Raw genomic sequence first — 23,599 nt, forward strand, 5'->3', positions numbered from 1 at the left:
TATAATTAAATTTCTCAATCACTTTTCTGTCCTGGATAGAATTGTGCTCAAAAATTTAGGAGGTAGCCGTTTCCCAATATAGGTGTAATATAAATCCTTTCATCATCATTTTTGCAAAACTACCTTCCCTCCCTCACTATATCCACAAATCAAACCACAATGCTTTGAGCAGTTTCAAATAGAATATAATTTTCCTGAAAAGAATGACAACTATTGATTTTGAGAATTCCTTTATTTATTACAATATTTATATAATTGTATATAGTTTACATCATCAGGCTCCAATACTGTATTATTTGAGAATAAGTAGTGGGTTCTTGCAAACTTAGGCCAATTTTATGCTTAAATTATTCCATAACTTGTATCACTATATTTGAACTCTAGCAGCCAACACTGATTGACTAAATGAAAGCAGATGTAAATTTACTGAAATTGGACAGGATTCGTTTTTGGACACAGCAATGTAGAAACCATGACTATGGTATATTTCATGCACTGCCTTTTTGGGAAGGGGAAAGACAAATTAACATCCTGCCAGACTATCATAGAGTCAATCCTTTATTGAACAGAAAAAAGGAATGGGGAATCATTAAACATTAAATGTGTGATCTGTTTATGAATTATTTTCTGAATGCTTATTCCTTGCTTTGCAAAAGGAATTTTATTTTATTTTATTTTAAATATGCAAGCTCCTTGTGTAAATGTGTATCAGTTTCTATCATGATTCTAAAACTGTTTAGAGCTACTTTAAAAACAGGCTTTTAAATTGGATATTTAGGCTTCCAAATAGCTGTACAAGGGCAAGTGCTACATTTCATTTTTCTGTCATTAACGTTAGAAGAAAGCCATCCTCAGTAGCTAATGCTATTGTGTCGTCACGAGTTTTACAATCAAGCTAATAATCCGAGATCCTCGAGGGCAAGTGCACAGATCCATGCTGGGGTTTTTAATTTTTTCCTGGAGTAGCTGGTCAAGTTCATTGCGAAGTTCTTTCACTAGTTCTGCTACCTGAAATCACAAATATGCACCCAAAATAAAGTTCTGGATGAGGTTTCTAATAGCAGCCACTCAAAACACTTCATAAGCACAGTATGAAGGACATAGCCATTCCTTTATGCTACCTCTGACTCTGGAAGCTCTATTCACTATTTTCTCTTTCTGAATAGCAGTACATTGTGCGGTATTTGCTATACATTGCATCACCAAATATTGAATACCCCCTTTTCCAAATTTCTGATGTGGCAGGAGGATAGTGGTTCAAGAACGACACCTTGTTTGATTTTTAGTATGCTTGCAACTGTAGGTCTTTGTACAAGTCCCACTGAGTAAAGTATTGCTTGAAACTATAATTACATTGACCTTACATGTATCCCAATGTTCTAAATTAGGACAGAAAGAATGAAATGCAAAATACATACATGGAAGGCTATGCATATCAACCTTGCAGTGTTTTCTATATGTTAACTTGGATTTTTTTATGCTCTGCACAGAAATGTTAAACATACTGATTAGTCTTGAGTATTTTTCTTTATGTTGTTTACAAGGTTAGTTTATCTACCTATACAAGTTGATTGCATCATACAATCAAAATGTTTAAAACCACCAGAAATGTGTTAATGCGTTTTTAAGAAGGTGAAAAGCTGTTTCCCACAATTACATGCTTTCCTTCTATCTTTAAATGGGAAGAAAGTATGTCACTTGGTAAATGGCTGACCGTACAGACTTCTTTTTGCCACACCTCAGGAATGAGGCGACAAAGCTGTTGCCCGCATATGAGGTAAAAGACAGCAGTTCTGGGAGTGAGGGGCAAAAAGAGTGGCAAGAGATTCTACCTACCACTCTTCTGGCCCTCACTGAAGATTACCTATATCTATGTGGAAATATCTGGAATTTGTGAAGCAATAATAGCAACATGGCTGAAGGAGGCAGGCATGCTGGCCATCTACAACATGAGTGGCTGCTGCTGACACAGGCAGAGAGGCCATGCGCAATAGGCTGGAGGGAAAGATAGGGATTAATCATAATAAGAGCAGAGTTTATCAAGAGGCATAGCCTTCAGGTGGAATCCATTCCTCAATGTCACTGGTCCCATCAGACCCCTCTTCCCTCAAATGTCTCTGAATGCTGGGCAAGGCTTGGTTTTCTCTGGCAGCAGAAATGATTATGGAAGCCCAGAATCCACAACCAAGTGTGAGAGGGTAATGCTGTAGCAAGCAAATCATGACTTTTCTCAGGCCTCTCTTTCATCTGACACTTTAAAAACACATCTCTACTCTCCTGTTTCTTTTATTTAGCCTATCTCTGAAACAGGCTGGCTGTGAGATGATAATGCTATCATGACGATAGGCATATATTAGCATAATAGGCCTATTTCATTGATGGTGATTATCATTTATCTTACTATACAATATTGTAATTGCAACATTATTGCATGAGACATATACACAGTACCATATCGGTCTGTAGTATGCCAGTGAACTGCAAAACAGTGGTTCTCAAGCAATGAAGGCATCTATATCCACGAAGAAGGCATTGTTCTTAAATCACCTATCTACTTTGAGGCCATAAAGAAATTGGTCCTTTTCAATGTAGGAAATTTTAAAAATTAGACAAAATGCTGCTCATTATATTGTAAGTGCCTTCTAGAACAGATACATTTTTCCATGTCGGCCTTAGGGACCAGTCCAGAAGGGGGTATTCTTTAAGGAACAGAACCTGTTCCCTGTATTGATATAGAAAGTTGTACAAGGCATCACCATCCACTACTTCAAATGAAAGTACATGTAGTCCTTGACTAACAACCATAGATTTAGTGACTGTTCGAAGTTACAACAGAGCTGAAAAAAATTACTTATGAGCAGTTCTCACATTTATGATTGTTGCATCATCCCCATGGTCATATGATCAAAATTCAGGTGCTTGACAACTGGCATGTATTTATCACAGTTGCACTGTCCCGGGATCATGTGATTACCATTTGTAACCTTCCCAACCAGCTTCCAACAAGCAAAGTCAAAAGGAGAAGCCAAATTCACTTAATGAATGACTGCATGATTCACTTAACAACTGCAGTGATTTGTTTAGAAACTGGCAAAAAGGTTGTAAAATGGGGCAAATATCACTTAACAATTTTCCTGCTTAACAATGGAAATTTTGGGTTCAATTGTGGTCGTGAGTCAACGACTATCTGTCATTGTTTATATCAAAGATGTAATCTTTGTAATGTTATATCAAACATTCTTAAGAAGTTGTCCTTTGAGTGTATTGGGGTTACAACATTTATAATCTAACAGATTTGGAGAACAGCTTGAAGAAACTTAATGGATCTGCTGAGTTACTTAATTCTTTACCTGACGTGAGGCTGCAACGAAGTTAATCCACCCATCATCCAAGGAAACAACATATGCCCCATTCTGGAGCTGCATGTTCACACGGCCTCCCCCAAACAAGATCAGTGGATATACCGATACCATGCTGCAGTCTCGAACAAAAATCCGGCTGGTTTTTACCATTTCATGGTATACCAAGTAGGGGCTATCAAAGTGCTTTGTCTGAAATACAGAATTCCAAAGAATACTTATGGGACATTTAAAACAAGAACAACTCTGGTTCTGTAAATATCATCTATATTATACTATATAACTACCACTTAGACTTTGCTAACAAAAATTTGTTCGGTGCCAGCTTAAAGTAGCCAGACCTGAAGAGGACATGGAGGTGATATCTGAAACCTCTAGGCAGGCTTCATATGAAGCCTGCAGAAGAAAAGAGAGAAAGACATCTGTGTTGGTGTCTACAGAAATATTCAATAAGTTTCAGTGAGGCTTATAGCAGGCAACTATTGCCTAATGTTGTGAATGCTATTTCTTCCACAAATAAGCTCATGTATACTAAAATAAGTCTGAGTGGAATACTTTACTGACTGGAGGTTAGAAATTACCTGATAATTTACAGAAGATGGATGAATGTGAATGTAACCTTGGTTTTTTGTAGCAAACATCAGTGCTTCAGGTTTTGCATTAATTTTAGCAGCTCCTCTATTAGCCTTCTGATACTTCTTTTCTTGTTCTTTTATCTAAAATGGTAAATAAAAATTGCGAACTGAATATCCACAAGCAATCCCCATTTATTTCAACAGAGATGTATAGAAAGAGACATTTCTACTAAACTGCTTTCCTCTAACAAATCAACATGGTAATATTGTGGAACTTAAAATTTAAAAAAAACCCCACAGAGGTACTACTTCATTCCCCAAATCTATTCCAAACTTAGTAGTAGGACATATTACAAAGCCATAGCCTGAATGCTTTTGTTTGACAAGATAATTGGAGCATCATGATTGTGAGCATGATCAATGTATGTAAAATCAGTGCAAATCCAACCCAACCCTGAAGTCACTAGCTGGTCTTTGGAAAGCAAATTGTTTTTAGCACCAGCTTTCATTTCTAACACTATGTACTTCCAGGAGTTACCATTTTTTCCTTCTCCCCAAGGAATCCTTATTGCAGGCATGTCAAACTCGCGACGTCACATGATGTTGCGCGAGGTATCGGAGCTTTTTTGCCATTGCCGGCAATGGGGTGGGCGCGGCTCCGGTATGATGAAACCGGCCCGTGGGCCGGCAGTTTGACACCCCTGCCTTATTGTGTCAAGAAAGCACTTCTCTTGTTGCTACAGTACTTTCTCTTCTCTGACCCTCAGCCAAGTCCTCTTATCCCAAACTTGCCTAGAACCAAGCAATTATAAACACAGACTGGTCTTGCAACGCAGTATCATTAACCAACTAATGTCCCCATCTCAATCCAATACAATAAAACTCCACGAAACTTTGCAGTGCTAATTTTTACAAATGTTTTAAGTCCTAGTTTTGAACTTTGGGGTGGGGTGGGGAAAAAGAGCCCTGCTGAGTATTAAAAGCATAGTTAAGAGATCAGTAACACTATGCCTACAGTAGCAGATTGGAGCACTAGGTTCCAGACAGAAAGGAGTCATGAAAATGTCTGAAGAAGAGTGAGTTGCCAAGTAATAAGCTACATTCATTGGAGACTTAGAAGCCAATCTGACATGAAGAAGAAAAATTGGCATTCAGCTTTCTTTTCTTTACTGATAACATATATAAACATGAATAGAAGATATATATGAAATAAAATAATGAATTATCCTGAAAGCTAAGAGACCAAAATGATTGTAATGCTTAAGGAAGTTCTTGTATAAATTCCCCCTTAAAATATCACAGTATTACAATCAATCCTATTTCAGAGACCAGAGGCAGAGAAATATATATTAATACTAGCAGATAATTGCACTGGATTGATGGGCAATGGACAGTGGGTGACCCGGGGGGAAAGGCCAATTTTAACATGCAGTTTTTCATGTGAAAACTTAAACTGGCTTTGCTTCTACTGTGTCTGTATGGATCTATCAGTAAAGTTATACTCTTGGTAAAATAATGACCCAGGGGTTTCTTTTGCTGCATATGCCAATGGGATGGCTGACATTTATACTTACCTGAACCACATTTGGGTACATAGCGGCGCATAATATGGCTGATATCAACTTGACATTCTCTGCATTTGCATTTGCCTGTGACATAATGACATACTAAAAGTTAAAGAATATGATGACTGTTCCTTAGGTAGACATTGGCAAAGAACAATGTAGCATGAAGCAATTGGCAAGGAATCCTGAATATTTCAGGCATCAGGTACGTATCTTTTAAAAGAGATTTCTTAATCTTATGATTACAGAGAAATGTTTGAAAATAAGGTAATGCATATCTTCAGAAGTTTTAGGATATATATAAATACATGCTATTTCCATGTTAGAACTTTTACACACACCAAAACCCCCAAAGAATAAATATTTAAAATGTCAAATTTTAAAAATATCCCAAGTGGAAGGATCAAAATATTAATCTCCATTCCCCTGAAATGTATAAATATATTGGTAGATTTTCATACAAACTATTTTTAAATGATCTGTTTTACTGTTAGGTAGATCTTGGGATGAGTTATTATTAGATGAATTCTAAAATTCTAATTTTTGTTTTTGAATTTTCTGGAGGGTTTTTTTGTGCTATCCAATAACATATGTCACCATGCATTTTTAAAGTACTAAGCAGCTTTAATAAAGTTAGAATTACAATAAAGTTAGAATTACAATCAAAATATTATTTATATTAATACATCACTTATGTTTAACTATGTGATATATGTAAATCACAGGTTTCCTCTTCAATTACTCTGCTTCATCAACCCACCAGTTGGACCAAACACAATGTTCACACCTGACTGAGAGAACCTTCCTGTATGTAAGGAAGTAAAAAATGACTTTTCATAATACTCAAAGCAATTGGAAAATCATCTTCACTCTACTAGATCTTGACAAGAAAAAAAGTATTCCAGAAATAATCAGTATAGTTACATGGGAATTAGGTAAAATATAACCTTTACTTAAGAATATAGCTGAGGAAGAAAGGAAACATGGAAAGGTAGGTACAATAATTAATAGGTTAAAAAATCTCTTACCTCTTCTCCTGTAGCTTCAAGAACACCATCCCCTCCTTGAGAAAATCTCTGTTCTATGTCTCTGGCTCGGAGTCCCTCTTTCACAAATCCAATATCAGATAGTAGTTCAGTAAACTGCCTTTTTAAACGTGCCATTTCCTAAAAAAATGGGAAAGACATCTTTGAATTACGAATAGGATTTTAAAACAGCATTCTAAACAGCAACTAATAGTTTATTAATGTTACTCTTTTATTCCCATTTAGCATATACCAAGATATGATACTGGTGATGTACAGCAGTGGATTAGCCCCAGAAGACTGATAGAATATGTCTGGCCTGTGCATGCCTTCATTTTGCTCATTCTGACCATAATACAGCTTGAGATAGAAAGAGAATATTGGAAAATATGTGGGAAATATATCTAGTATAAAGATACATAAATATATAGTGAAAATATATACACAGTTATTGGGTTCTCAGTATATTAATTCCCAACTACAACCATATGTGGCTAAAGGTGATGATTTCTGAATCATTTCTAGTAAACCTTAGTGATCTTCAATGGTTTCCTAAAGGTCTTCAATGTGAAGATCAGTAACAGCAACCAAAATTTACTACTTGTATTACAGGTAGTCCTTAACTTATCAGTGATTACTTAGCAACCATTTGAAGTTATGACAGACCTACCTTGGGGTTACTTAAGACCTGGACTTGAAGTTTAATGGTCAGCCCCCCCCCCATGTGGTCATGTGAATGAACTTCGGGCACTTGGCAACACAGCTGCATTTATGACTATTTGCAGGGTTCTGTGTCACATGATTGCATTTTAGGACAGTTTTGCTGAAAACTGGCACCTACCTCTGGTTTTTGGCAAAACCGCACACATAGTGAACCAGTGGTTCTTTAAATGACTCTGGAGTTTGCTTAATGAGCGCAGATTTGCTTAACTTGTGTGGTGATTTATTTAACAACCTCGGCAAAAAGGGTTATAAAATCAGGTCAGTCACATGACTGACCCATGTTATGACCGTCACAAATTACAATCTGGCTCACTGACAGTTATAAGTCAAGGACTACCTGTATTTCATCTTGCCTCTTCCCAACACCTTCCTTTACAACATGCACCACATTGGGTGCTTTTTGAGAATATAGTCTCAAATGGGGCAACAATGTGGTACAAAGGAGGAGGAGGATCAACTGAATGAATTGAATATGACTTCTACATAAGTGCAAATTATCTACCTTTTTTTCCCCTGGAACCATGAGATCCACCATCCAGAGCAGAGGCATAATGAAATGAAATAGAATAATAGCATAAACAAACCTGGTCTAAAATTGTTCAGGTTATATATAAGGGGAAAAGATAAGGCACAAGAAGAAGTAGGTATTGGAACAAATTATTTTACAAGGTCACCAAAAGGTAAAGATGCAAAATAAAAATATCATGTTACCTGAAGAACATTTTCTGATAAAAAATTTTGTCTACAAAATATGGAACTTGCTTGAAAGCTCTCTTTTGAAGACTGGCGCCACCCCTAAAGAGTAGAAATTTAAAATATCACCTTACTATTTAATCCCAAAAGTTGGAAAGAATCTTAACATGATCTTTAAAGTAAAAAGAGTAACTTTTTATTTCTTACCTTATATGCTTGGATGAGAGCCAGATAATCACTGTTTCCTATGGAAAACTCAAGCTTTTTCTTGAATGCCTCCTCTCTTTTGTCCCATGGAGAAATCTTTATAATTGATAAAAATGCTCCATTACATAGCTAATATATTTAAAATTAAAATTCAGTCTCAGCTGTATAGAATTTATCTAAATTCTATGTATAAATAGGAATGAATTACAGTAGAACTTCTCAAAATTGGTGGTGTTACATACCTGTAAAATAATAGGTTAATTGACTTCCTCCCTCAATAATAAAATTGTCAGTCTATACTTGATCTCAGCCAAAGGCCAAGTAGCATAGTCCTATGCAGATATTTTTTTTAAAAAAAGCCTCTCTTCAGCAGCCTACAGATCCATGTGGGGATGGTTCTGTAGAGTTGGCTTCTTTACAGTGACTCTTAGAACATATTCATCTACAGGTAGTACTCACTTAATGACCACTTGTTCAGCTATTATTCAAAGTTGCAACAGTGCTGAATGAGTAATACTTCATATAACCAGTACTCAGAATTCCAGCTATCACGCCAACCTCTGTGGTCATGAGGTCACGATTTGGGTGCTTGGCAACTGGCTCACACAAGTTGGAGTGTCCCATGATCAAGTGATGTCACACCACATTGATCGTGTCACATTGTTTCACCTAGCAACAGAAATTCTGGTCCCAATTACTGCTGTTAAGCAAGGAGTACCTATGTTAAAGATGAATTTTGAAATAACTCTGCTGGCAGGGAGAATTATACTTATCTGTCAATGTTTTTATTTGAGCAGGACTTTCATATATCTTTTCAGATTGCCCTATTTTGGACCTCTATTTGCTGTATTTATCCCACCTATGACTAAAGTTTAGTGTTAATACTGGTGATCATCACTAATATTTGCATTATTGTTATATTCATTTCACTGTTAGGTAATTTTAATATTTTATACTAACTTTTTAGTTTTATCAATAAATTTAGGTGTATAAACTGTATATCTAGGTACCAGTGTGTTCTGTCCTAAATGTGGTAATAAAGATTTGTTGTTTTTGCCACACTGCATTTTGCCAGGGCTTTCCAAATAAATAGGCAACACAAGCACAGCACCTCTTCTACTTCTTATAGGAGAACACAATCCATCATGACAAAAAGCAAGCATGGGCTGCCCAGACAGGTGCACAGGCTCAGTGCCAGGACCTAGTATGATGCCTCCCAGGAACACACCCAGAAAGAGCCACCCTTGAAAGAGGGAGAAAGTGAAACTAGGCACGAACACCTTAATCTTAGTTGAGTCGGTGCTTAGGAGCAGGTGGATCTATTGCAGGAACTGCTGCTGTGAGTGCAAACACTATTGAAGGACAATGCCAACACTTACATCCAGTACCAGTGGCTCAGTAACTGCCCATGTCCTGGTAAAGGGGAACCAAGAATGGTCATTTCTTGAAACTGTAACAATCCATAATCTGGGAATCCTAGATTATCTTAATAATACTTACAAAAGGTGATTTGTGAGCCCTGCTTGCTGCTATTGTTAGTGCAGGATCCAGACAGCGAAAGATGGTGCCAAGAAGCATTAATTTCCCAATTCTCACATCAACAGGCAAGGAAGCCAAATGATGCCCCAAGGGAGTAAGCTTTTCCTCTGATGTTAAGGCCCCTACATCCTGCAACCGCTTCTTTGATGCATTTATGGATTCACCCGTTGGCGGCTCAATAAGTTGTGATAACACTGAGTGAAGTCTGTGTGTGGCAAACATTTCCAAAATCTTTATTCTGAAAAAAAAATTGTTTAGTCAAAGAAAATTACAAGCCCTCTGCTATTTGGTACAAGGAAGTACAGAATTGTGGAGAGTACAAAAATGCCGCTGATGCAGATATGCAAGGTCCATACACAAGATCTTGTGCAACATTTTTTATACCCATAAGAGACAGGAAATATCTAGAAGTGGCTCAGACACATTCTTAATTCACTGAATTATAAGGAGTGAAGGTATACTATAACACAATCAGACTTGCAAGCTTCTGTTATTATAGCCAATCTGAATAAAAATACTTTTAGCCTTCCTGTGGAGTTGATTTCTTAGTCTAGTCTACCTAGTGAGGCTGACAAGAATCCAGTGTACAATTTATCCAGTGATTTTCAATGTTCTTACTTTGTTAAAGGTTCAAAACGTACAGTATAAAATACTTATTTCTGATCACTTCTTGTATTTGAGATATTTTTTCCATTTTCCAATGCTCCAGAATCTAAACCTACCTCCATAGGCTAAATATCCTATTAACCTGTGATTTTATTATCCATGGTTATATGTTGAAACATAGCTCTCACAGAAAACTAGATCCTGGCCACAGCAGGGGAATGGGTGGAGATGCTTTTACTATTTCTTTAAGTTACTTACTACCTAATTTGCTCCTGTCCTCCAAACTGTATCCTCAATTTAGCTCCAGGTTTCTGCAAACCTAGTATTAGCCAAAAAAACAAAAATAGTGATTTCCAGGAACAGTTCCCTTTTCAGATAAAACTGATGCAGTTAAAGCACTAAAAGTATCTGGCAAACATAGCTACAGTATTTGGGAAAAAGACTTTAGCTTGAAGAAAAGAGGATTGCCTTTAATAACTTCTTCTATACAGCAATTGCCCTTTCCAAACTATTTTTTTCCAGAGACAGATGAAAAGGATGGAAACTGGCAAAAAAAAAAAACACCAGATGAAAAACATGGAAACTGGCAAAAAAACCCATTGTAAATCATGGTCATATGACAATGGAATACTACCACCAGTCATAAAGGTCATAAAGGGCCTGAAATGCAGTCATGTAATGACAGGATTGTGTGGAGCATTGGAACTGCAGAACCAGGTTGTAAATAGCTTTTGGCTTTGGGGGGGGGGGGTGTCTGTCATAACTTTGAATGGCCACTAAGGTACACGGAAATGAATAAACCTATTTAATGACCTATAGTATTAACATCCCAACAAAATTTGGGACTGCAGAGACTATAATTTCTAATATAGAAGTATTATGAGAGCCCAGAAAAAGTACTGTACTGATCCTTTAAGGGATTGCTGCTGAGTACATTGGGAGCATCCTTGGCAGATATGAAGCGTATTTGCCTGCTTTGCATCTAAATATTGTACATCTCTAGATAGAGGTTGCTTCTAACATTACTACTCAATCTATTTAATTGGAAATCCCAGGCACTGAACTTGTGGCACTTGCACACAAACAAGTGCTACCTAAAGAGGAGATGCTTCTGCCAGCTTAGAGTTGGAAATATTTTGATACTGCTACTTAGAGTAAGCTAATCAGGAAAAATCAGGCAATCAGTTTGCACATTTGCCAAGAAGCAAGCGGTTAAGGGACAAAAGTAAGAAAACAGGAGAAAAAGGAAGTGAGAACTGAAGGAGATTTGCATTTACAAGATGAACCACATAATGTGTTGAGGCTTAGTTGGAAAAAATGCAATATTCGGCAAAAGAATACCTGAGACAAAGCTGTTCCAAAGGCACTCGTTGTATCTCAGGCAATTGGTGCTTTAAAAGATGATAATTATAATGATGGCTACTGAAAAGATGAAAGCAAACCCCAGAAGCTACACGACCTGCTCGTCCTTTTCTTTGCAAGGCATTGGCTTTGGACACGTATGAATCCTCCAGGCTTTCCATGCCCTTGCTTGGATCATACCTACCAGAGGGAAAATACAGAACTGTGTTTGCAGTGTTAAAATACACGACAGGTCATGAACTAGGAAGTATAACACTGAGAAAGTATAATTCTTCTAGGTAACTGTTTAAATCTCTTGCTAAACTATGGGTTTAGTCATAGTTTATGAAATAAACCATAAAGGTTCCCCATAACACAATAAGCCAAAGTTAAATTACATGATAGCTCACTGTGATATGTGGCCACTAGTTTATAGTCTTTATCCTTGTTCCCAAATATATTTAAAACAACAACAACAAATCACTGCTTGAAGATTTACAGTCTAAAGTTGATAACTGCTAAAAAAAACCACCCTTATAAAACATTGTAGGCAATCAATTCACATATATTACCAGTTTCTCTTTTAAAATGTGCAAAAGAAAAACAGGAAAAACGTATGTCAAAGAAACTCAAGTAAAAATGTTAAATAGCAATAGCATTTAGACTTATATACCACTTCACAGTGCTTTACAGCCCTCTCTAAGTGGCTTACAGAGTCAGCATATTGCCCCCAACAATCTGGGTCCTCAATTTACAGACCTCAGAATTATGGAAGGCTGAGTCAATCTTGAACCGTTGAGACTGGAACTGCCAAACTGCAGGCAGCCAGTAGTCAGCAGAAGTAGCCTGCAGTACTGCATTCTAACCACTGTGCTACCACAGCTCAGTGGTTGGAATGGTTAGGTAATAAATCTTACCTAAATAGGAACAGGACATTAAAAATATGGTAAAAGAGAAAACAAATAAAAAAGAGAGAGACAGGAAAGCAGGAAAACAAAGCCTTATTGAATTTGATAGGTCCACTGATAAATATATATAAGCACTAAACCATAATAGTAACTTTTGCAGATGAGTCAAAACTGTGGACCAGACTGCAAACCTATTATGGACATTATGTAGCTCTAGAACAGGGGTAGTCAACCTTGGCTCTTTTATGACTCGTGGACTTCAACTCCCAGAATTCACAGCTGGCTCAGGAATTCTGGGAGTTGAAGTCCACAAGTCATAAAAGAGCCAAGGTTGACTACCCCTGCTCTAGAATCTCTCCTTGTGGTTCTCAAGCTTGTATGCTTCCTGTCTCTATCCTTCTCTTGATACAGAATGTAACAGATACTTCAGAATTACCTTGAGTTTTGTAATCAAAATCCTGTTTCTCAAAACTAGAATGTGAATACAGGTAGTCCTTATTGCCTTGTTTAGCGATTCTTCGAAGCTACAATGTAAAAAAGGCTTTGCAACCACTCCTCAAATTTATACCCGTAATCACAATTTGCCTACATCCTGCCCAGCTTAAATTTTACTTATGGATACAAAACAAATCTGCTAAAGTTCTAAAGGATTTTTGTTTGAAATAAAGGTGAGCAGCACTTTTTTTTGATGAGGTCAAATAATAACTTTAAAAAATGGTTTATAAGATTGGCTTATTTGGTCAGGGTGAGTAGAAGAAAATAGTTATATCTGGTTGCCCTTACTGGATTTTTGCTGACAAAAATTGATTGATGTAGCATTTTGATTTTGTTTTTCTTAAAGAGATGAGCTATGGGGAGAAGAGAGATTATCTTTTATTTAGAGATAGTGATAAACCAGTGGTTCTCAACCTTTTTAATGCCGCGACCCCCAACCGGTCATAAGTCGAGGACTAAACCGGTCGTAAGTCGAGGACTAAACCAGTCGTAAGTCGAGGACTACCTAACCAGTCGTAAGTTGAGGACTTTCCCTGCCCGGGAGCACCACGCATGCGTGGTTCCGCCCCCTGTGCCGGCCGAGGCGTAGCTGGCAAGCGGCAGAGACGGAGCAGGCCGACCACCAGGTGGCCCAGCCCAAGGGAGGTAAGGCACCCGCCGGAAAAGGGGAAAAAAATGGACAAAAAAATGGCGGACAGCCTTGCTTGGTGACCCCCGTGAAATGGTCGATCGACCCCAAATGGGGTCGCGACCCATAGGTTGAGAACCGCTGTGATAAACTATTAGAATTGTTTTTACCTGTTGGGATGAAGGGGGAAGTTACTTCTTTTTTTCTTCCCCTTTTTTCTTTCTTTTCCTTTTCATCCCCCCTTTTGTAGTTTGCACTGACTTTTATCCTTTGCATATATAATTTGTAATGAAAATGATTTGGAAAAAAAAAAAACCTAAGCGAGGACTACAAACAGGTAATTTCTACATGGTTTATTGTTCTGAGTTCTTATCTACTACTTCCCTCAGATTCTTTAAATACCTTTTTTCTTTCATTTTTCCTGAGTCAATCACATAGACCACATCATTGATGGTTATGGAAGTTTCTGCAATGTTTGTAGATATGATGATCTTAGTGATGCCAAGAGGAGGCTGGAAGAATACAGACTGCTGATCTTCACTGGAAAGAGTTGAATGGAGACGATACACAACACAGCTAAAAGGTTAGAGAACAGGTTTGAAATATTTTTTGGTGAGCATTTGTTCCATCTCCATATTACTTTTTTCACATAATCAGAATTGGGCAATTTCAATTCTTCTTTGGAGTGCACATCTCATTTTTTGACACTAAATAAGCCACATCAGTACAATTGCCCGTATACTAATAAAATGCCCTTATTATATATGAAGTGTATACTGTAATCAAGAATACAATACTTTGCAAATGCAGCAACCATATGTAGTCTTGGGGAAAGTTCAATGTTCTCCTTCAGAAATAAAATGGGAAAACAGATTTTATTTATTTATTTATTTTTCATATTTCTGAAAAACGTGAAGGGACTCTGGGCGGTGTACAACAAAGTAATGTTATATAGGTACGTGAATAGAGAGGTTGAGCCTGCTGGATTTAGTCAAAGAAACATGAAAGGTAGCACTGTATATACATAAAATATTCCAATTTTCCTGTTATTTTCAGCTAAGTCGCAACCACCTTAATCACTGACTATGATGGCTGGGGCTGATGAAAATTGAAGTCTAGACCAGAGAAAAAACTATCATCTTTTAATCTCCATCTCAATTAACAGCCTCAAAGGGATTATCACTAATAAGAATTATGGGTCTGTTCGATGAGAGATCACTTTTTGTGGTTGTCTTCTTTCTTTCCAGTTTAAGCTAAGGTACAGTTGGTAGTTGATGGAGGGGGAGCTCTAGTCCTTGCCCCTGCTTTACAGAATACTACAGGGCTTTGTCTCTCCTCACTTCTTTTCAATAAGAAACTGCTGGCTGAAATCATCCAGTAATAAATGGATAAGTATCACTGGTATGCTAGTGATCTCTCTCCAGGCAGAGATGTACAAGTGATACTCAGTTGTACATTTCTGCTTGGATCAGATTTGGGGGTACTCCTGGATTCATAGGACCTTTGCACAAAACCATCTTGTGTATCCACTGTGCACGCTCTTGGATTAGGAGGCCCTATTCACAGTCACTCATGCCTTTGTAACTTCCTATTTGGATTATTGTAATGCACGTTACATACAATTGCCCTTAAAGTGTATCCAGAAGCTGCAGGTTGCAGTAATGCAGGTGTTTTGGACTCTTCACCCAAGTAACAGTTTTGTGCCATGAGCTGCACTGGCTCCTGATTCTAAATAATTCTGACTCACCTATAAAGTTCTACATGGCATAGAGGCAGGCTATTTGTGAGACACCTGTTTTTAATTGTTTCTACTCGCCCCATCAGAATTGAAAGGGTGGGCTTATTCCAGGTCCCTCCTTTAAGCAATATTATTTACTGGGATCCAGGAGATCTGCCTTCTCAGTTGCAATACCTGCTCAGGAATGAATTTAACATGGTTGAAGTACTAAAAGATTAGCTAATATACATTTATCAAGGTATTGGTTCAATAATCAGATTACAATAGTTTGGAAGTTCCTATTTGACTTAGAAATATAGAATATTAGTATACAAGCATTCACTGTGGCTATATTCCAGGGCAGAAAAGTCATGTGGTCCAGAGAAGAAATGTTATATAATTTTTGAAGAAATGCCTAAATTCATTGACAAGATTAAAATATCGGTTTCTATTTTTTTTCTTTTAAAAGTAGATTAAGACATACCGTTTGCTGTGCCGGTTGTTGAACATGGCATTAGACTGCAACCGTTTATATAATGCTTGGATTTCTGCTAAGCCTGGCAAAAATATCAGTACTGCACCTAAACATGAATTAAAATAATGAGTAGAAGCTATTCTGTTTCCTTCACTGCCATATTTATCTTTGTTTTTCTCAGTTCCTCTCTGCTGCTTCATATACAGTATTACATTTTCCAATGCAGAAAGTACTTCCATTTAGAAAACAAAATTACAACAAATGCCTTTTATATAATTGTGGGTAATGGGCAGGATAGACAATGATGTCCAAATGGAGGGATGTTGGGAAGATCAAAGTTCTGCACCTTTTGGACATGTGTCATTTACTGCCTCTGCAGATGTCCATAATGTATGTTGCTTCATGCACATCAATGACTACTTACCCATAAACGTTTTCCTATGTGAAATATTGTCTCTGAATCTTTTAAAAATGATTGAAAATAATTTTTAAAGTGTCTATTAAAAACAAAATGATTCTGGAGAGTACTGCAATCTACGAGTTCTGTACTTGTTTATACATTAAGTGCTGGCTACCTACCTTCATTTTGTTTTATCTGTGCAGTACTGTACATGGGTATTTAAAAGTGTTATTTGTATTAAAAAAATTATTCATTATACCAGGGACATTCTATTATATTCTTTATAGATATATTAAAAACCAATTGTAGTTGGTGATAAATAAATAACTAAACATGGAAGATTAACCCTGAAAAAGCAGTTAGCATGATCAATAAGTCCTTGATTTGGGTCTGCAGGGAGATTTAAGGCCTCAATCTATTACATATAATGGAGGCCAGTTCCATTGGTTCTTTACACCTAAACACCTCTTTTGTCCTCTTTGTGTTATTTGCATGAGAGTTTTTAACTTAGTAAAGTTTAAAGACTTATAGTCTAGTGTGTTAGAAGGAAGGTACATTCATATTCCTTTTTCAGAGCATTTATTTTCATGCTTGGGCGATGCTACAGTTATTCATGTATTGCACTATCATGACCTCCAAGCTACTCTAATAAGTGCCCCTTGTCACTTAGTGCTCAAGTCAACCTATAAAAGTAGTCCCTGATTTATGACTACAATTGGGACCAAAAGTTGTGTCATAAAGTGAGCACTGAGTTGTGCCCAATTTTACAACTTTTTTTGCCACAGTTGTTAATTGGGTGTTGAGTGGTTAAGTAAACCATGTGGTCATTACATGAATCCAGTTTCCCCCACTTACTTTGCTTGTTGGTAGCCCTTTGGGAAGGTCACAATGATGATCACATGACCCCAGAATACTGGAACTGTTGTAAAAATATACTTTTTGCCAAGTGCCTGAATTTCGTTTATGTGACTTATTTAAATTCAGATGATCCTCCAGCTAATATTTTAGTTTGTTGAAAATATATTTTGCTTTTACAATTACTCTCTTTCACTCCCTTATTTTCTTGTGTACAACCTTCAATAATTTATTTAAAACAAACCACAATTATTTAAACATTTTATTAGTACTTTTGAAGAAGGAACCTGGGAAACAAAAAGATAATTATGTTGTATATGAGAAAGAAGGGGAAAAGAAGGAACAAGTAAAAATAGTCTTGTTTCTTTAAATTGTTGTCTGAATGCAATGCCTCTTTAAAAATGTAATTCCTCATCACAATAGTAAGAATGTCTTATTTTTATGAAATTGTACATGTTGGAATTATTCAGTGTAATCAATTTGTAAAACAGATCACAGCTGTTAAACTGTTTTTAAGTTACCTGGTGGATATAAATGTTTGCCACTGACAATCCATTCAAGCAAGGCTTCAATTAATTCAAGATTTACTTTGTCTAAATCCATATTTGCCATGGTTTTTATTACTGATTTACTAACACCTACAAAAAAAAGAAATATGCATAAGCAGAGAAATAATCTCAGCAGTAAAATGTAGTAAAGTTAATTTAATTAGTAAAAATGCAAACTACCAAGTTATATCAAAATTGACAAGAGAAATAGATGTATGTTTCCTATGTAGCAAAACTTTCTTTGACACTTTTAAAATGTTACATACATTTTCAACCTTTCAAAAATAAACATTTCTCCTTCACAGAACCTTTGTATTGTCCTGAAATCTTACATGACAGCCATTTCCATTAGGGTATTAGAGTACAAATCATGGCAAGTGAAATAAATAAAATCTTGAATTTCAATTTATACATACAGTATCTTTATTACTAATGGTTAACTTGAATCACTCTGTTGAGCTACATATAGAGTTCTAGTATCCCTTATAGCAGATTACTTCTTCACTCACCTATTTATCCCTAGTACAAATTTCATTCAGCACCCTGTCCTCTCTATCCATTGTGTGAGCATGAATTTACTGAATTTAAAAGTCTGAATTTTGCTTCCTGACCAGAAAGTATTGAAAAAATAAGTTAAGATGGACACATTTCCCAGTGCCTCACCATCAACCATATACCAAGGAAAATTATTTTAACTATTATTCAGTATTTCTACTTGCATAGTTGAAATTCACGTGTCAATTCTTATTTTACGAAAGATAATGTCCAAAATTTGGAATCTCTCTGTTAAAAATTCCAAAAAGAACTTTAAAAGTTTGGCACAAATAAGACCTAGTACAGATAGATATGCAAGAGGCTTTAGTCTTACAATTTTTACTTAACTGTTTTTGAATACAACTTTCAGGTAATAAACCAAATATTTTTTATACGTAAAGGATGTCTGGAAACCAATGGGTATACCATGTTCATCAAAGCGATACCTTTGTAACGTATCAGCAATTGTTGGAAAGTCAGCATTTGGTCTGGGACTGAATTCTGGACTGTAGTTTTCACCAAGCCAGAGTGTTTTAGATCCTCTTCCACTTCTTCTGCAGCAGTCCGTGTGTGTCTTCCTGTCTTGTGTACAGTTTGTTTTGTTCTGCACATATATGGACTGCCATGCTCCAAAACATACCTGAATGCATGCCGAGAGAGATCACGGGGGAAAAAAGCAAGCAGTTATCCTTGCTTTTCAAACAGTTAACAGTTTTTTTACTTTATGAATGGTGCTGTGTAATTACCCGTGTTTCCCCAAAAATAAGACCAGGTCTTATATATTATTATTTTTTGGGACCAAAAGGGCTTATTTTCGGGGGATGTCTGACTTTTGCGGTCACCCGCCTATTCCCTCCCACTGTCTGCTTGCCCACGACTGCAATGGCTTACAGAGCTTCCCAGGGCAGAGGCTCAGGAGGTAAGGGCAGTACCGGCAGAACCCGCCTTCAGGCGAGGAGAGCAGTGCGGACAGGTGGGGGAAACCGAAGGACCAGGTGGCGCAAACCTCCCATGCCACCTCCCTCCACCTGCCACACTCTTTCCTTTTTTAAGCAGACGAAGCTTCCAATCTCCATCATTTCTCCGTCTGGGTGAAAAGTGTTTGGGTTCCTAGGGAGCACCCGACCCCTTTTTGCCTAGACGGAAAAATGACGGAGACTGGAAGCTTCATCTGCCTGCAAATGGGGCGCTTGGAAACCAATAGCCAATAGCCGCTCCGAGTGCTTGCACACACGCCAGGAGAATAACAACGACTGGGGGAGGGAGACCAACTTCAAAAACTGACAATACACTGACAAGTATTGCCCTTTTAAGAACAGAACATCCGGTGTGAATGGGTGGACCAATGACCCGATCAAGAGCTAGAGCGCAGAGGCAGCCAGTTACATAAACAAACTCCCAAATCCGGTGTTTTACGCTCTGACAATGTCGGCAGTTTGGCCAACGAAAGCTCAGCATTTTTGTAGATTAAACTGTTTTTGTTTATATTTTATCTTGGTGTTCAGATTTATTTATCATTTTCACGACATAAAAATATATAATATACTGTATATATTTTATCATATTTTCCAATTCTGCAATGACTAGATCCTTTTTTTTAATTGAATTTTGGGAAAATGGACTAGACAAATATAGGCAGTCCTTGACATGACCACAAATGAGCCCAAAATTTCCATTGCTAAGTAATGCAATTGTTGAGTTTTGCCCCATTTTATGACATTTTTTTGCCACAGTTGTTAGGCGAATCACTGAAATTGTTAAGTGAATCATGTGGTTGTTAAGCAAATATAGCTTTCCTCTTTCACACTGTAAGTGTCGTAAATGCACACATACAGTTACTATGTGCCTGAATTTTGATCATGTGACCATGGGAATACTGCAAGGGTTGTAAATGTGAAAACTGGTCATAAGTCACTTTTTTCAGTGCTGTTGTAACTTCGAACACTCACTAAGTGAATGGTTGTAAGTCGAGGATTACTTGTAGACTTCCTATGTGGTTGGCAGAAAGTTACAGCCCTTTTTAATCCAGTGATTGATCTGAGATTGCACTCCATTTCATGCTTCCTAGTTTTCTCTTAAACGTCTTGCTGTCATGCACATTAATGCTCATCTAATCCATACTAAATCTCATGTTACAAAAGCACCTCAACATAAACATACTGTACTATGTTTCCCTAGTCTTTATATTCTTAATGATATAAAGTATATGAGTCTGATTCTTGCAATATACAAAGGTTTTAGTAATACTTGGCATTATTTTTTTTTGTTACAAGTCTAATTTAAAATCCTATTTGATATAGTGCAGTAGTGTTGTCTACATTATTAGCTGAGTTTAACTGTGTTATCCCACAAGGATGATCCAATAAACAATCTGAATTTTCAGTCTGAAAAGAAATTTATATTATGTAAAAAGAATTGCTGGTGCTAGACTTGTTTTTGAAACTTCTTACCCAGTCATTGCAATTGCATCTTCTAGAAAAAATTGCTCAACAGGGAATGTCCTTCCTAGAGATGTAAACAATTATAAATAGTTTTAGCAGAAATAGTTTTAGCGAAATAGACCCAAAATATGTGCAAAACAGAGCAAAGAATTGGAAGTTTTATCCTAAGAAATTTGGAGCACTGTTGTGTAGTTATAGCCTGAACTTCACTGCAATATGGGAATCAAATAAAAATTGGATAATGCTCAAAGCAATACAGACTGGTTTAGCAGCATGGTTACTATGCCTTTTAGATTCTTAAGACTTGTATAGTTTCTTCAGTTCAAATATTTTACTATCAAAACAGTGTGATGCAAATATATAGAAACTTATAATGGAGACATTTGCTGTAAAATCATCAGAAGGTTAAAACAGGGAAGGAATTAATAGTAAAAGAAGCTGTTTTCACCTGGTATATTGACAATAGGGCAGGAATTAAAATACTGAGAAAAGACGTCTGTATTCAGAGTAGCACTCATTAGTATAACACGCAGCTCTGGTCTTTGTAATATTAAATCCTTCATAATCAATAACAAGAAGTCACTGAAAAAAAACAAGGGAAAATTAAAAATCTTCCAACATTTGCATCTTTTTTCAACCTCTTTCAGTATTGGAAGTGATTCTTGAGTGTCCACTCACTATTTAGTTTTTAATGTTCTAGCTCCAAAGCTGTAAATATGTTACATATTAGGGCAGAAACTGAAATACAAACAATATACCTCTTCAGTTATTCTGGAGGACGAGGAGAATAATTTGTCCTCATCACTGAAAATTAAATTTTAACTGTATGAAAAAGCAAACAAAAATTATGCCACACTTGAAACAAGAAGTCACAGTTACCAAACAAGTAAAATATTTAGGAATAAAGTTTGCAAAAAATACTATTTATGTGAAGCATCCAAATATGATTTAGTCTTTCTATTTTTGTTTTTCCACTGCACTGCTTTTTGGAAAGTAGCTTCTTACAGCAGTCAATTAAGAGCGTAGGATAAAAATAGCAGGCCAGGTTTTTTTTTCTTCAAAGAATAGCCTCACGTCTTTGAACCAAATTTTAGTAATTCCAATCTAGAAGTTGATTAGCATAATGTAGTAATCCAGTATTCATAAACAGTACATTATTAGTATATAGTAGTGAGCTCATGTGAACTCAGAGCTAAATGATCATGGTACAAAATCCCAATTTTAAATGCTACTTTTGCCATACAGTCACTTTTTCTCAGTTTTCTATGCAGCTGGAAGACTGATTAGTGGTTTATTTTATTCATTTTCTCCAGTGCCTGGTATATAATTATATAAATGCTAGGAATCATGATTTGAACCCTGATTAATTGTTAAAGAAGCTAGGATTAATCCTTAAATTGTTTTGCTAAATTGGTCAACAGTGCAGTTTAGAAGAGAATGTGCATGTTGTTGAAGTGAGACGGGCAGCAAACGAATCAAATGAATGAATGAATGAATGAATGAATTCTTCCTTCTGCATACCACAAAGATAGGGGAAAAGGAAACATACAAATTTACAACCTTTGGACTTCTGGGACTGAAGATGACTTCACTTTTAACAGAGCTGACAACCACAGCAAAAGTGGAACTGCTGAATGAATCAGTTCCCCAAACCCCCAAATCTATTGTTCCAGGAATTCAGTTGCATCTCTGGATTGGCCAGATTAGCAGAGCAAAAATGGAACATTAAAATAAAAAATGGAAAGGTAATTCAACAGAAGCATTTGCATACAAATAGAATAAATTTAGAGAAAGGATATAAAATACAATAATGAAAAATTGTCTAGTTTTAAAGGCTTACTTACCTTTCTTCGGTTCTCTCATGTATTTCATCAATAATAACATGAGTTATTCCCTGTAAATTCTTATCCCCTTCTAGTCTTCTCAGAAGCACTCCAGTAGTACAGTACAATAGCCGTGTAGATGAAGACTGGAATAAAAAAGACAAAATGTTAAAATAGCCAAGAAAATCATTGTTCTGTCAGATTATTTTGTTTTCCATGGATCATAAAGTGGAAGTCTGTTTAGAATTATAGAGTTGGAATATACCTTGGAGGTTATCTAGTCCAATCCTCTGCTCAATTCAAGAACCACCAAAACACATCTGACTGATTATTGGATCTGTTTGATGACCTCTAGCAAAGGAGAACTCACCACTTTGTGTGGCAAGGTGTCCACCGGCTGACATCATGGGCAGTCAGGAAGGTTCTCTTCCCTTCCTGTTTAACCCAACAGCTCTGATTCTGCCCCCTGGGGCAACAGAGAATTAGTTTATTTGCTTTTCTGTGAGACATCCCTTCAAATATTTAATGACTGCTATCGTATCTCCCCTCAGTTATCTTTTCTAGAACCTAAATCATAAAGCTTGGTTTCCAGATCCTTTACCATCTTTGTAGCCCTGCATGAATTTGCCCAATTTTGTCATGCCATTTTTGAACTGTGATACCTATAAACCAAATGATGGGCCAGAACATAGTTGAGTGGAACATTTACTTCCCATGCTTTGGACTCATACTAATATAACATTTACCTTTTCAGCAGTGATACCACAACACTGGCTCATGTTTATCTTATAGTAGAAAAGAACACTCAGATGCAACCAGGTTTCCCTCTGCTGTACTTGTGTTTTACATTTTTCCTATTCAGATGTACCTGTAAAACTTTATACTTCTCCCCGTTAAATTCTATTCTATTTATTTCAACCCTGCAAAGCTTGTTCATGATAACGAAGCAAAAGATCTTTCAGTATTGCAAATTGGACTCTGGCTGGTAAAAAATATTGACTACCAAAGTCTAATATAGCAATAACTAAGCAACCTGGGACCTGTTGGGTACTGTTTCAGAAGTATTTCCTTACTTAAACAGGGAAAAAAGAATTTCCATACATAGGCAAAAAAGCAGTGGGAGTTAATTTAATTTAATTTAT

At 36.6% G+C, this 23,599-nt stretch overlaps 1 protein-coding gene across 1 annotated transcript in view; it reads right to left on the reverse strand.

Moving 5' to 3' along the window:
• Nucleotides 1–234: 234 nt before the first annotated feature.
• Nucleotides 235–23,599, reverse strand: part of DHX57 (DExH-box helicase 57) — a 32,790-nt gene continuing 9,425 nt past the window's right edge. Inside the window, exons 9-24 of the mRNA XM_015820958.1 lie at nucleotides 22,479–22,603; nucleotides 21,083–21,216; nucleotides 20,644–20,698; nucleotides 18,640–18,833; nucleotides 17,633–17,749; nucleotides 15,866–15,962; nucleotides 14,067–14,240; nucleotides 11,634–11,834; nucleotides 9,648–9,924; nucleotides 8,148–8,243; nucleotides 7,959–8,042; nucleotides 6,528–6,665; nucleotides 5,509–5,583; nucleotides 3,941–4,075; nucleotides 3,351–3,551; nucleotides 235–1,008 (exon numbers count right to left, since the gene is read on the reverse strand). Of these exons, the coding sequence (XP_015676444.1) occupies nucleotides 865–1,008; nucleotides 3,351–3,551; nucleotides 3,941–4,075; nucleotides 5,509–5,583; nucleotides 6,528–6,665; nucleotides 7,959–8,042; nucleotides 8,148–8,243; nucleotides 9,648–9,924; nucleotides 11,634–11,834; nucleotides 14,067–14,240; nucleotides 15,866–15,962; nucleotides 17,633–17,749; nucleotides 18,640–18,833; nucleotides 20,644–20,698; nucleotides 21,083–21,216; nucleotides 22,479–22,603 (2,247 nt within the window). The 3' untranslated portion in view covers nucleotides 235–864. The remainder of the gene's footprint in view (nucleotides 1,009–3,350; nucleotides 3,552–3,940; nucleotides 4,076–5,508; nucleotides 5,584–6,527; nucleotides 6,666–7,958; nucleotides 8,043–8,147; nucleotides 8,244–9,647; nucleotides 9,925–11,633; nucleotides 11,835–14,066; nucleotides 14,241–15,865; nucleotides 15,963–17,632; nucleotides 17,750–18,639; nucleotides 18,834–20,643; nucleotides 20,699–21,082; nucleotides 21,217–22,478; nucleotides 22,604–23,599) is intronic.

Source organism: Protobothrops mucrosquamatus, unplaced genomic scaffold (assembly GCF_001527695.2).
Source record: "Protobothrops mucrosquamatus isolate PMUCROS unplaced genomic scaffold, P.Mucros_1.0 scaffold1224, whole genome shotgun sequence".
NCBI classification, from domain to species: Eukaryota; Metazoa; Chordata; class Lepidosauria; order Squamata; family Viperidae; genus Protobothrops; species Protobothrops mucrosquamatus.